The 14,371-nt window shown below is 49.4% G+C and overlaps 2 protein-coding genes across 2 annotated transcripts in view; one reads left to right on the top strand and one right to left on the bottom strand.

Moving 5' to 3' along the window:
* Positions 1-14,371, bottom strand: part of LOXHD1 (lipoxygenase homology domains 1) — a 194,280-nt gene that overhangs the window by 35,279 nt on the left and 144,630 nt on the right. The window contains exons 30-34 of the mRNA XM_037806213.1: positions 14,101-14,310; positions 13,835-13,970; positions 11,630-11,838; positions 8,246-8,431; positions 5,372-5,499 (exon numbers count right to left, since the gene is read on the bottom strand). Coding sequence (XP_037662141.1) covers positions 5,372-5,499; positions 8,246-8,431; positions 11,630-11,838; positions 13,835-13,970; positions 14,101-14,310 — 869 coding nt within the window. The remainder of the gene's footprint in view (positions 1-5,371; positions 5,500-8,245; positions 8,432-11,629; positions 11,839-13,834; positions 13,971-14,100; positions 14,311-14,371) is intronic.
* RNF165 (ring finger protein 165) overlaps positions 1-14,371 on the top strand; it is a 258,137-nt gene that overhangs the window by 149,471 nt on the left and 94,295 nt on the right. The gene's annotated exons all lie outside the window — the stretch shown is intronic.

Genomic DNA, 14,371 nt, shown 5'->3' with positions numbered 1-14,371 from the left:
AACTCTGGGTCCATCAAGAGGGTGGGCAAGGGAAGATTACTCTGGAACTATGCAGAGAGAATTCTAAGTCCTGGGACCTGGCAAGTAGCAGAACGATTGCCTTAGTGGTAAAGAAAGTTGTTGGCAGGTACTGATGAGCCTGGGGGTATAGAAGGCAGAGCCTGCACCACCAGTGGCCCTCCCACTCCCCAGGGACTGCTGAGATAACTGAACTTTGTACATGCCCCATGAGATCTCAGGGAGGCAACAGAGAGCTGCCTCCACCCACCTACCTACACTGCATCTCGAGATCATCCGTGTTGTGATTTGAGTAGACCAAAGCCAAGGAAATCTGAAAGAGATTCTGAGTCTCTCTCATCCTCAAACCTGGACCACAAGCCACCATCAGGCTTCCTGCACATTGGAATGTGCAGATGCCCTCTCAAAGGGTGGCCCCTGAGCCAAATATGGTGCTTCAGGGGGTTACCCAGCAGGGATTTCATTGGTGGCTGGAATCTTTCATCTGTCTGACCCAGGGCCTTTGAAGGCAGCAGTCCCTGGACTCGGGATGCTTTCATCCAGTCTCAGAACTGCTACCATTCATGCCACCCCAGGACTCTTCTCCAAGCCTGTCTCCTCACCCTACCCCCTTACCCTAGATGGGCCCTTTCCAATTCTCAGAGCTTGACTGCTAACCTGGCAGCATAAGATACAAATTGTAAAGATGTGGAAGAAAAATTCAAATCTTCAAAGTCCTCACAGCCCTGGTCATGGTCACTGGTAAATAGTTCCTGATTCCCTCCTGAAATGGCAACCAGAATCCCACATGGGCTCTGCCCTCTGCTTCCACTCTCTTGAGCTCACCCTCTTCCCATCCTCTTTGCACCAAGGGTTAGTGAAAGTCCTGGGGCCATTCTGAAGGGCAAACCCTACAGAATTCTGTGAATCCCCTTTCCTTCCAGACCAAGGAAGCTCCCAGTGCAGGGGGTTTCCACTGGACCTAGCAAAGGTTCTTTATAGGCATTTACTTCCCTCTTCAAAAAACCCACATCCCTCTGACTAAAAGTAGCCCCTGGACTCACTGGACCCCAAATGCCTGAAATTCCACTGTTAGAGACTAATTCCTTGGCTACAAGCATTACTTTTTTTTTTTTTTAATTCAGTTTTATTGAAATACATTCACACACCATACAATCATCCATGGTATACAATCCACTGTCCACAGTATGATAACATAGTTATGCGTTCATCACCACAATCTATCTCAGAACATTTTCCTTACATCAGAAAGAACCAGAACAAGAATAAAAAATAAAAGTGAAAAAAGAACACCCAAATCATCCCCCCATCCCACTCCATTTGTCCTTTAGTTTTTATCCCTATTTTTCTACTCATCTCATCCATACACTAGATAAAGGGGGTGTGATTCACAAGGTCTTCACAATCACATTGTCACCCCTTGTAATCTACATTATTATATAATTGTCTTCAGGAGTCCAGACTGCTGGGTTGGAGTTTGGGAGTTTCAGGTATTTACTTCTAGCTATTCCAATACATTAAAACCTAAGAGGTGTTATCTTATATAGTGCATAAGAATGTCCACCAGAGTGACCTCTTGACTCCATTTGAAATCTCTCAGCCACTGAAACTATTTTGTCTCATTTTGCATCCCCCTTTTGGTCAAGAAGATACTCTCAGTCCCATGATGCCGGTTCCACATTCATCCCCGGGAGTCATATTCTGCATTGCCAGGGAGATTTACAACCCTGGGAGTCGGGTCCCACGTAGGGGGGAGGGCAGCGAGTTCACCTGTCGAGATGGCTCAGTTAGAGAGAGGGCCACATCTGAGCAACAAAGAGGTACTCAGGGGGAGACTCTTAGGCACAACTACATGCAAGTTTAGACTCTCCTTTGCGGTAACGAGCTTCATAAGGGCAAGTCCCATGATCGAGGGCTCAGCACATCAAACCGCCAGTCCCAATGTTTGTGACAACATCAACACCAGTCCAGGTGAGGATGTCCAACACATCCGCATCTTCCCCCAGATCCTCGGGGCTGGGGAGGGGGAGGCTGTAAATATATGTTTTATTATCTGCCCAAATTACTCTGGGATGTGTCACTATTTCACTCCAGCCTATACTAACCTACCGTATCTCACTTCCTATTCAAAGTCCCATGCAATTGTGGTGTTTGAACAAATCGACTGTAGAGTTGTACCGTTTAGAAAATTTACATCCTGTACCAAATAGATATCTCTTCCCTTGGTCTCACACAGAAGATGAAGTTTTAAAACACAATCAGTTTCAACCTTTACCCTTTGGCTTGGCTCGCCCTGGTCTTAACCATTCATATCACTAATTGAAGTCTGGGCTCTTTTTCAGCTTTTTTTTTTTTTTTTGACAGTGGTTGTATGCACTAATACTGACATTCATATCTGCCGAGCTCTAGCTCTGAGTTTCAGGTGTCTCAGAGATATGCATTGTTCCAGAGACCAATCAGGTTATAGACTAGGGGATCAGCATCTCAAAGTTTAGAGATAGGCATTACAATTCAGGGATAGAGTTAACTGCTGTAAGAGCTTACAATCTAGGAACTATTACAATTATTATGTCCATGTTAGGCTATACAAGCATTACTTTTTGAGGGTGTCCTCTTTTCTGAATGTCACAGTAATCACCAGCAACTCAATGTGAATTACCGAATTAGAAAAATTTCCCTCAAAGTGGCAAGATGAGAAGGCAAGATGAGAACTTGCGGAATTTAGCTGAGGAGCAGAGCTGAGTGGATTGCTAATGACTGTGTTAAGTTTTGGCCTCCGGACACAGCATCTGAAAATGGGCTTTGCAGCAGGAAAACCCACAAGAAACTTCTGTGTGTATGCATGTATATTTCAGACTCCAAGCTTGGGAAAAAAGCTTCTCTTCCACAAAGCCAAGCTAAGCACACATAGCACATGCCCATTGGGCCTTACTATCCTAGTACCATTGCCAAAATGCAGTCTTCAATAACAAGGATCCCAAGACACAGGTCAAACATTGGACTACACGCAAATGAAATCAAACAGGCCTAGGGTAAGAGATCAGACCTGGCAAACCAGATAACTAAGGAATGATGGTTTTCCTCACAAAATAAATCTTTATTCTGGAAGAAAAAAAAAAAAAAAACTCCTTTAATTAACAAGGTGCCTCAAAGCATTTACAATATAGATCTGTTCATAATGATATGACTTTCAGGCAGCATTTTTAGAATTGAAATACTACCAGAAGAGAGGTGATTATTTCCCCACCAGCAATTACACCGGTGTATATTGGTAAAAGAAAATAGAATGATGGTATGGGAGAGTTCATCAGAGACAAGTCAGGAATGTGGGGTTGAGGTAGAGATGAGGGTTAGCGTATAGAGGTGAAGACAGTGAGAGACAGAAGTTACAGCAGACAATGGCCGGGCCACATATGACAATAGAACTCTGGCCCACAACCTCAGCAGCCTCTGGGAAGCCAAAACATAGCCTCTTAGCAACCGGTCCAGGATTTGGTCAATGGCGGCCAGCTTCCAACCCAGCACCAATCAGAGAAAGTCAATTGTGCTCCTCAAACCAATCACAGATGTTCCAGTTCTAATTTGGCCATCTCCAGCTTCCCCAGGCCAGAAATAATGCTTCCCTATGACGCTTTCCCGCTCTCCTGACAGCCTCTAAGTCTGCCAGACCACCTGATGGTGGCCGACTCCCTTGCTATACAGCAAGCTCTGAATAAATAGCCTCTTTTTGTTCACATTTGATTGTCGTTTATTTCTTCAACTGCCTGAGTTCAAATCTTAGCTCCCCTACTTGTTAGTTTTGTGACCTTGGGCAAGCTGCCTCACCTCTCTATCTCAGGCACCTAATTTATAAAATGAATGATCTAAGTGTATACTATCGAGAGCGTTGCGAGTTCCCATATATTAAAAAGCACTTATAAAATGCCTGGCATGGAGTGAGTGTACCATAAATGTTACCCCTTATTATTAATTCTAATTGCCCAGAGAATTTCAGGAGAAAATGAGAGTTGCATAATGAGATAGCAGAAGTGTGAAGAGAAGGCAGGCAAAAATGTTCTCGTCAGAGCCCCCCAGGAATAAGCTGCTCAGGATGGGCAAAGCTCCCTTTCTCATGAGCTGCTGTGTCCGCAAGAAGAAACTGCTGCCAGTCCAGAAGAGGCTCAGCATCCTCATCCCCATCATCACCTCCCGGTCACCACTACCACCACCATCTGGAACAGCTGCTGAGTACCTGCAGCATGCAAGGCCAGGGCTAGGCCTCAGAAAGGAGGGTCCTTGGATCCTGCCCTCCCGCCCAGGGGAGGGGGCAGTGTGGGTTCAGAAGCAGGGTGGCCTGGGGAGTTAGAATACCCTAGCTTGGGCTCTGATTCTCTCCCCTCTGGTTCTTAAGATGTCAGGGGCCAGGGATAGCTTGAGGTACAAAGGCTGAACATGAAAAGTTGGCCAAAATCCAGGGTGGTCTGAGCTGGGGGCCCAATGAGAGGCTCAGACAGTAAGTTCTATAGGAGGGCCCCTTTGTTGTTATTTAAGGGGCAGTTGAGCATAGTGGTTAAAACTGGGGACCACCTGGTGCAGTTCCCAGTGCCACTGCCTCCTGGCTATGTGACTCTGAGCATCAGGACCTAACCTTGCTGTGCCTCAGTCTTCTCACCTGTAAAATAGGGTGTGAGAGGACTAGGAGTGCCAATACATGTAAAGAACTTAGAACAAGGCCTGGCACAAAATAAGCCCACATACAGGTTGGTGGGGTTGCTGTCGTTCTCCCTGGGTGTTACACTTCATGCGAACAGGGGCCTTATATTTCTTGTTATATTATCTCTCCAGTACCTGAGACAGTACTTGGCATGGACTAGATGCCCACAAATTTTCTATGTTTTAAAGCTACTTTAGTTGTTTATTTCAAAGTAATTTCAGACTTACAGAAAAGGTACAAAAATAGAAGATTGCATTCTTTACCAGCTTCCCCTAATGTTATCATCTTACATTGCCAGGTACAATGATCAAAACCAGGAAATCAGCAATGATAGAATATTATCAACTAATCTCTAGACCTTACAATAAATTTGAGAAACAGAAGGAAGGGAAGGAAGGAAGGACAGATTTGCTATGGGCTGAGGTGATCAAGGAACACTTCCTGGAGGAGGTAGATTGAACTGTCCCTTGAAAGAGAAAGTGGTCTTGAGACAGAAGAGGATGGGTGGAGGTCATCCCAGGGGAAGAATCACATGGGCAGAGGTGTGGAGGCCAGAAGGCACCAAGATATGGGAGCAAAGGGAAGTGTGGGAGAACCAATCAGGTTGAAGGCCTGGGGGAAAGGAGGGAGCTGGGGTGTGTGGATCCCACCTCTGGATACCTGGCTTTCTTTTTGTCCAGCTGCACCTCCTCTGTGCTGCCGTTGATGCCATAGAGGGTCATAAAGATGTTGGAGTCAGTGCCACCACCAACCACGTCACCCGTCCACACCGTCATTTCGTAAAGCACCTACCGTGAGAGGGATGTGTGGCCTGAGCCATGGCCCCACCCCATGACCCCACCTGACCCATGTCCCTCTCACCAGGGAAAGAAGATATGCTCTCCAAGCTCTGTGGCTCTGGAGAGAGCTTCCCCCTAATCAACTATTGATGTCTGAAGAGCAAGAGTCCAAACTCTTCACTTCCTCTGTCCCCTTCTGTGCCCAGATCAGGGATAGAGAGGAGTTTAATTTCTGATGGAGAGCCCACTGTGAAATAGGAATGTGACCCTAAACCCAGCATTAACAAATTGCTTTGTAAATTGAATTCCAACTTTGTCCATCATCCCACAGAGCATGGTGGCAGGACAGTGGCTTGGGAGCAATCCAGAGCCCCCTCCGAAGGCCAGATCTTTCACCTGCTAGCAAACCTGGGCAGATTCCCTCCCCTCCAGGGCAAATAGGGACAACGCTACTTTGCAGAACTATGAGGGTGAGAGACAACCCGCATCAGCGTCCAGCACTGGGCTTACCAGTGGTATGACCTCCAGAACCAGCAGCAGCACCTCTGGCTCTCTGCCCCTCCTGCTCCCCATGGCCAGTTTGTGCCCTGAGCAACTGCGGGCATGGAATGCCATCACAGTGACGCCTGAAGGAGCTCTGCCTCCACTCCTTTGGGAAGTGGGACAACTGCCTCTTTCATACAATTTTTTTTTTGTTAGATTGGGATTTTGCCATTTTGCATCAGGCTTGCTCCTCTGGAGGGAGAGGGTGCCACCCGTTTTTCTGTGGAGGGTGCCCTCACCGCATCCCCTGCCTTAGATCTTGCCTGAGAGGCAGCAACACAGCGAGAGGCACCATCTTCCCTCGTGCCCCTGAGTGCTCTCCAGAACCAGATTCTTACTCCATCCATTCTCACCAGGGGCACCCCTGGTCCTGCCCCAGCCCCATGACAGCCCCTGCAGCCCCTGCACACAAGTCTGTCTCCCAGGAGGCCCGAGGCGCAGTGACTGCACTCCCTAACAGTGTGTCCGGGGCGTGCCCGTGGCAATCTTCAATAGTTAGAAGGATTTTTTGCAGGCCTGGCCCTGGGGAGAAGGTCAGTGAATGTTTGCTGAGGGGATGCATCCAGAGCCTCTTGCTCCACCAGGAAAATCCCCTCAGACCCTCTAACACAGGCATTCATGTTGGGCAGGAAGGGCTCCCGGGGAACAAAAGCACGAGCTGGGGGCTCTTCTGCTCTTATCCAAACAGGCATAAAAAAGAGAATGATCAAAATGAGAGCTATGGGGGGCTCATAGAGATGGGCCCCAGGCCTTCCGGTGGGTCCTCCCCATGCCTGTGTTCTCCTTATCTATCTTTCAAGCCTTGACACAGAAGCAGCTCTTTCTATGTCAGAGGTGTGTTTCTAAAAAGAGATACAGAGACAGGCTTTTGTAATCCCAATTGGATACCAGACGGACTAGGAGACGGCCAGGCCAGGGAGCCCGTGGTGAGCTCTTTTGTGAAGTGAATGACACAGGTGTGGATCTGGGCTTTCAGAAACAGAAGTGCTCGGAGGGAGATGTTGCTGCACAGCACAGGGTGTGTGTGTATTGGGGATGAGACACACACACAGGTGCAAACGTGTACATAGGCACACATGGGCACGCAGGTGCACACATGCACAGAGGTACACACAGTCACACACAGGTACACAGAGGTGCATACCCAGTCACACACAAGCACACACAGGTACACACAAGCACACACATGAACACATAGGTGCACACATGGACACAGGCGCACACAGGTGCACACCTAGGCACACGGAGGCACGCACACACACTACATGCACGCTGGGAATCGGGTCAGGGCAGGAGGTGTCTGGCTTCTGTCTGCCCACAGATGGAGATGTCTGGGGACAGGGGAGGATGCCTGTGCTATAGCTCCCTCTCCATCAGGGAACAGGATCCCACATTCTGCTTCTCAGCATCAAGGTTTTTAGAGTTCATAAGTGGGCCCTCCTTCTGCTTCCACTTAAAATACAGGGCAGGGCACACAGGCCAGGGTGGTTTCTTTTTCCCTTTATGGGGCAGCTTCTGACCACTGGTTTGGATTCAGGAACAGAGCCAAAAGCTGGGCCTTCTTTGAGCCCAAAGATTTCATGGAGAAAGAGATGCTCTCTGTGTCAGGTGAGCCAGAGGCCTCTGGGCTGCTGTCTGGCTATGTCATTGGGTCCCCAAACCCAGGCATCCTGCCTCTTGCCCAGCCACAACCTGTGAGTTTACACAATTTGTCCCAGGTCTTTTGGCCAGCTAGGGGTAGACCCAGGACAGGAGCGCCAGGCTGCTGCCTTCCAGCCTTTTCTGGTTAAAGAGGCTCTCGCATGGACAGCTGCCTGCTGCTCTGCGAGACCCACAGGCTGACTTTATCCCAAACGCCATCTTTCCCCATCACCATCCTGCTGGTGTTGATGGAACATCTACCTTGCAAACGCCTTCACGGACTGCTCATCATCTCATTAGTTCTCACAAACATCCTCCATGAAACAAGACAGGAAGCATTATGTTCATGTTGCCTATGAGACTGAGGCCCAGAGAGGACAGGTGACTTGCCCAAAGCAAAAAGCCAGAAGAACTTGGCCTCCTGATTCCTAGCAAGCGCGCCAGGCTGCAGCCCCCGCCAATGCTCCAGCGACAGGTCTCCTGCTTCCCTTGCACTGTCTCCCTTGCTGCTCTCCCCACCCAACCTCCACAGCTCCTGCTATGCAGTACCCACACTCAGGATCCACCATACCTTCACGCCAATATTCACCACCACGGCATCCAGGAGGTCAAAGATGCGGGAGGTAATGCCGTCGCCCCGGTCCTTGGCGAGCCAGCAGTTGCAGCGCAGTGTGTACTTGGTGCCCTGGGTGGGCACAGCCAAGCCCAGCTCCTCCACCAGCCAGCAACTCTCAGGGGAGGCCCCATCATGGCCCAGCTGGAAGGGGACACTGGGCATGAGGACCTGGGCACAGCTGGGAAGTCCTGGCTCAGTGTCCCGCTCCCCTCTGTGCCTCCACGCAGCCCGTCCTTCCAAGGAACGTTGCCTGCACTGACTCAAGATCTTTCATCTGGGAGAAACACAGCCTCTCTCTGCCCAGGCCAGGTATTGATGCCAGGCAGTGTAAAGTATTCTAATGCTATTCTCTCCCATGCTCCCTGGGATGTTTAAATCTCAAAGGGGTTGAGAAAGGACTACTACTTAAAACAAATGAGCTTTGAGCAATGAAATCTCAGTTATCCCAGTCCCTGGTGGTGAGGCTGCAAGGGGTTAGAAGACTGTCCTGGATCTCCCTAAATGCCCTGGGCAGATAGCTGACTGCCTGTGCACTCAGCCAGTCTCACTCCAACCCCCGCCAGGTACATCATCTCCTCCAGTGTTATTGTGCTGATTTGAATGTATTATGTCCCCCAAAATGCCATTTTCTTTGATGTAATCTTGTGTGGGCAGATATATCAGTGTTGATAAGATTGTAATTCTTTGAGTGTTTCTGTGAAGATGCATCCCACCCAACTGTGGGTGATGACTCTGATTGGATAATTTCCATGGAGGTGTTACCCCACTCTTTCAGGGTGGGTCTAAATTAAATCACTGGGGCCATATAAATGAGCTGACAAACAGAAGGAACTCAGTGCAGCTGTGAGTGATATTTTGAAGAGGAGCTACAGCCAAAAGGGACACTTCGAAGAATGCACAGAAGCTGAGAGAGTAGCTACAGATGAGAGAGAGTTTGAAGATGGCTGTTGAAAGCAGATGCTTACTCCAGAAAAGCTAAGAGAGGACAAAACACCCCAAGAGCAACTAAGAGTGACATTTTTGAGGAACTGCAGCCTAGAGAGGAATGTCCTGAGAGACAGCCATTTTGAAACCAGAACTTTGGAGCAGATGCCAACCACAAGCCTTCCCAACTAACAGAGATTTTCCAGACACCGTTGGCCATCCTTCAGTGAAGGTACCCTTTATTGATGGACACTTTATGGCCTTAAGACTGTAACTCTGTAACCAAATAAACCCCCTTTTATAAAAGCCAATCCATTTCTGGTGTTTTGCATTCTGGCAGCATTAGCAAACTAGAACAGTCATCTTGGGCTAAGCAGAAGGCCAGAATTCTCAAGAAAAACACAGTCCCAGATGGCCCAAGCAAGGACTTTAGGGTGTCAGAACTGGACTCTTCCAAGCAATGTAGGTGTGTTTATGGAGATACCTGTCTCCCTACAGAAACTTCGCGCACTGACAGGGCAGAGAACATGCCTTTTCCCCTCTCCATGTTCTCAGTACTCAGTACCACGGCTGCACACAGTGGTGCTCAATCCATGCCCACTCATTCGGCTAGCCCAGGGTGAGTGCCTGACAGGCCTCGGCACCATGCTGGGACCAGGGCCTGAAGAAACGAGGGGACCAGTCCTTCCCCCTGGGAGCTCACAGCCTCATGACAGGAAAGAGGCTGAGATAATTAAAATATTAAATAGGGCTTGGGGGTAGCTCAGAGGAGCATGCAGCAGGGCTGTGGGTGTGGAGGGAGCTTCTTGGGGGAAATCAGCTGCTGTGCTGAGACTTACAGGGCAACATCTGAGTTTGCCATGACAGATACCCCAGCCTGGGTTTTATTGTCTCACAGTTTCGGAGGCTGGAGGTCCAAAATCAAGGTGCTGTCAAATCATACTTTCTCTGAAGTCTGTAGGGTTCTGGTGGTGGCGTGCCAGCAATCCATAACCCAGTCTCTGTTTCTGTCACATAGCTATCTATCCCTGTCTCCTACTTTTGACTGTCCAAATTTCCACTGCTTGGAAGGACTCTAGTCCTATTGGATTAAGGCCCCTCTGATTCAGTTTGACCCCCTCCTTAACTCATAACATCTTCAAAAGTCCTATTTACAAATGGGTTCATAGCCACAAGACCGGGGGTTAGAACTTGAACATGTCTTTGGGGTGAGGGGTGGGGATGAGATTTCATCCATGACAGGTGAGAAGGAGTCTCCTAAGTGGAGGTGGGCAGGGAAAGGAAAGGGTATTCCAGGCAGGAGGCCAGCAGGTACAGAGTCTCTGTGCAGAGAATAGTGAGGTGTGGGCAGAAAAGGACCATGGGTCATCGTTGCTGGAGCAGAAGCCCCAGGCCAGGAGTGCTAAGTGATGGCTACCAGGGGTCAGATCAGGGGCCCCTGGGAATCACGTTAAAGAGTCCATCTTTTATCCTGTGGAAATGGGGCCCCATGGCCCAGGAAGAGACTGCAAGAGACCCATCCTCACAAGTCCCACACATGCCAGAGTGTGGCAGGCAGAACTCAAGCATGACCCCCAAGTATGACCCCTCAAGTACGACCTCAGTGTATGCACACCACAAAATCCTCATTGGAGTATGAGCAGGACTTGTGAACATGATAAGATTTCACTGTTGTGGTTGAGTTACACTATATGGCAGAGGTGAAGGGATTTTTCAGATGTAATTGACCTTAATCAATTGCCTTTGAGTCCATCAAAAGGGCGATCATCTTGGGTGGGCCTGACCTAATCAGGTGCGCTCGTGCAGTAAAGGTCTTGAGTTCAGGGATGGAAGAAGTCAGATAGATTTGAAGCAGAAAAGATGCTCTCCTGTTGGCCTTGAAGAAGCAAGTGCCTTTTTGTGGAGAGGCCAGTGGCAGGGAATGGTGGGTGGCCCCTGGGAGTGAGGGTCTCAGCCCTACAACCCCAAGGAACTGAATTCTGCCAACAACCAGTGAGCCTGGAAGAGGACCCTGAGCTTTTGATGAGATCACAGCCCCAGCCAATGGTTTGATTTCAGCCCCGTGATACTCGGGAGGACCCAGCTAACTCACAGCTGGACTTCAGATCCACAGAAACTGAGATAATATATTTATGTTGTTTTAATCTACAAAGTTTGAGGCAATTTGTTACACAGCAATAGAAAACTAATGCATAGGGCACCCCTATTGAGTGACTGCAATGCTGGGACTCACCCAAGGTCACAAAGCTAGATGGGGAAGTGGCCAAGAGACCTTCCCCACCACCTGCCCTGGGTGGAACTCTAGGATGGCAGCTCTCCCCTCCCCCGCCCCACCTCCCACCAGTGTAATGGCTAGTTCCAGCCCCCTCTTTCCCTGGGAGTGGTCACCATCATGGGGTCCCACGAGGTCAGCACCTCTATTTTCTTGATGATGCCCACATCCAAGCCTGCGACGTAGAACTCCTCCACTGAGCCACAGCTGAAGTCCTTCTTCCCTCCAGGGTGGTCCAGCCAGATGCGGTTACTGCGCTCATCATCCTCCCCAAAGAGGATGATGAAGGCCCGACTGTTGGTGGCTGCGTCCTTGTGCTTCCCAGTGGTAACCGAAACATAGTAGGGGATAACTGCAGGAGATGACGGGGGCAGCCTCAGTGTGGGCCAGGAGGACAGGGGCACCACTCCGTGGGCGTGTTGGTATACACATGATCTCTGGAGGGCTCTGATCTCAGGTCACTGCCTCCAAGACAAAGTGCAATGCAACTTTCAGACCAATGTCTTACGCATGGTGAACATGTATTCTCCAAGGAATAAGAAGCTCAAAGTGAGCATCCCAGATATTTGCTGGGACTGCCAAGCTCCTAAAAGCCATTTGACCAGTTGTCTTCACTGAACCCAGGACTTGCATGTGCAGTGGGGTAAGAACAACAACCTCTCACCAAGTACCGGGGCTACAATCCTGAAAAGCTTCCCCTGGGCAGCAAAAATGAGGTTGGCAAGATCAAGGCCTCATAGAAAGTAGGAGTTTGGGAAAGAACTGTAACATAGAATTTTATAAATATAGATAGATATATATAGATATATATATATCACAATAAATGAAAATTCTAGAAGACATCAATTTCCAAAACAAACCAAATTTATCAACATAAAAACCTGCTTGCATAGTATGACATAGACTTCTAGTTGCCCACCAGTAATCCATTCATTCTTCTTGCAGCTAGGGGTGGTCATGATTTTTAAGCAGATGGTGGTGGTGGTTGTTGGGTTGTTAGTTTTCTGGAGAAATCTCTTTTAAAGGGGCTGAATTGATTGGGAGGAGTTCCCTTTTCTCCTTACCCTTCCATTCCATTCTGCTTGGAATGTGGACGTAATGGCTGGAGCTCTAACAGTCATCTTAGAGCCTCCAGCAACCTTTAGGATGGAAGCCACTGGAGAGGTTGCCAGAGTGAACTAGCTGAAGAAACCGAGGTCCCTGACTTTGGAAGAGCTGCTTTATCAGTCTCAGATTACTTACCATTGAACTTCCTCTATGTGAAAGGAAAAGAAACTCAAATTTGTGTAAGTTTCTGTCTCCAGGTCTCTGTTACTAGCAGTTACTAAGTAATATAAGTTGGAGACCCTTCTGGCTTGTGAGACATTGCCCTTGTAAAATATGTCTTATGTTATGCAAATTGTATCTTTCTGAAAGTTTCTCAAACCAGTCCCTCCTGGCTGGAATTACCTGCAGTGCTTTCTACACATGCCCATGGCCTTGTTTGAGCTTTACAAGGAGAGCCCCACTAGCCTTTCCATGGGTGGCCATAGGGCTTCATTAGGGAGATGCATCTTCTTGTGGGTCCTGCCATTTATTCACACATGAGAAGGCAGAATGTGAACAAACGGACTCTTCTTGCCCTGTCCCACAGACCTATCACATGATCTCCTGGAAGAGAAGGTAGTGATTATCATGCTCTCAGGTTTAAGAGACCTGAATAGACAAAAATTGCCTATTCTCAAAAATCTAGTGGGCAAAATGAGCTTGTCAGGGGATTATAATATTGTTTTACTGAGGAGGGGAAAACGGAAGCCAAGAGAGGCTGTGACTTGTCCAAGGCCCCTTTTAATTGTCAGAACCAGAAATAGAATCCAAGTCCCTAAACAACCAGCTCAGGACTTCTTCACCGGCTCCAGCATACACCATTTCCTGACTTAAGTTAGCATGGACGAGCGTGTTTTGCCCGATGCCTTATTGACATGCAAGGGATTCTCACTGTTGCTGTTGATTTGTGTTGATGAGAACTGTTGTAGATTGTCTGGGCTGAATCTGTAGCCTGGGAGTCTGGATGAGGGCACAGTGTCTGACGGCGCCCCCCGATGGTGGCTCAGTGGATCAAGGACGTATCACCCTAACTTCCTTAAGCCCCTGTTTCCCAGTCTGTAAATGGGGGCTAATCGCTGCCTTCTCACCTTCCAGGATTGTTGTGGGGGTGAACTCAGGCAATACGTGAAAACGATGTGTAAATTATAAACTTTTAGATGTAAGTCAGACGACGGTGGGGCCGAAGGACGCCCCCCTCACGAATAGGTTCAAAACACTTCCACGTGCCTGCTTCTCCCCTGAAGAGCTTCTGCTGGGCTTACCTGGGCCCTCCTGGACGTAGTCGGCCAGGGGCCCGGTCACGGCGGCGAGGTCGACGTCGGCCATCTTGGAGCTCAGCGCGATCTCCCAGAAGTCCGCGGGGCTGCTGCAGTTGCTGCTGCGGTCGCCAGTGTACTCCTGCCGGGCACGCAGGGCGCGGGCCCCCGACGGCTGCGGCTCCCGCGCCTCCCGGCCCCCGGCAGCCTCCCCCCGGGCAGTCGGCCGCGGTTGAGCCGAACCACCCCACCCCAGCCGCCCCTCGCCGCACCTTCTCGTAAAAGAGCCTCTCGAGCCGCCCGTCCTCCTTCTTCAGGGACAGCCAGCGTCCGCAGAGGAACAGGAACTCGTCCTCGTTGGTGTCGTTCCAGATCTCCACCTTCTCCACGTACCAGTCTGCGCACCACTTGGTGTTGTCGTGGCGGAGCTTGATCTTGTAGATGACGCCCAGGTCGGCGGCCTCGATGATGAAGGTGTCGGCCTGGGGAATCCAGATGTGGGGACTTGGGAGGACCCATCTAACCCACTGCAACCCACCTGTC

The sequence above is a fragment of the Choloepus didactylus genome, chromosome 16, assembly GCF_015220235.1.
Source record: "Choloepus didactylus isolate mChoDid1 chromosome 16, mChoDid1.pri, whole genome shotgun sequence".
NCBI classification, from domain to species: Eukaryota; Metazoa; Chordata; class Mammalia; order Pilosa; family Megalonychidae; genus Choloepus; species Choloepus didactylus.
This window is presented reverse-complemented; position numbering and strand designations above follow the sequence as displayed.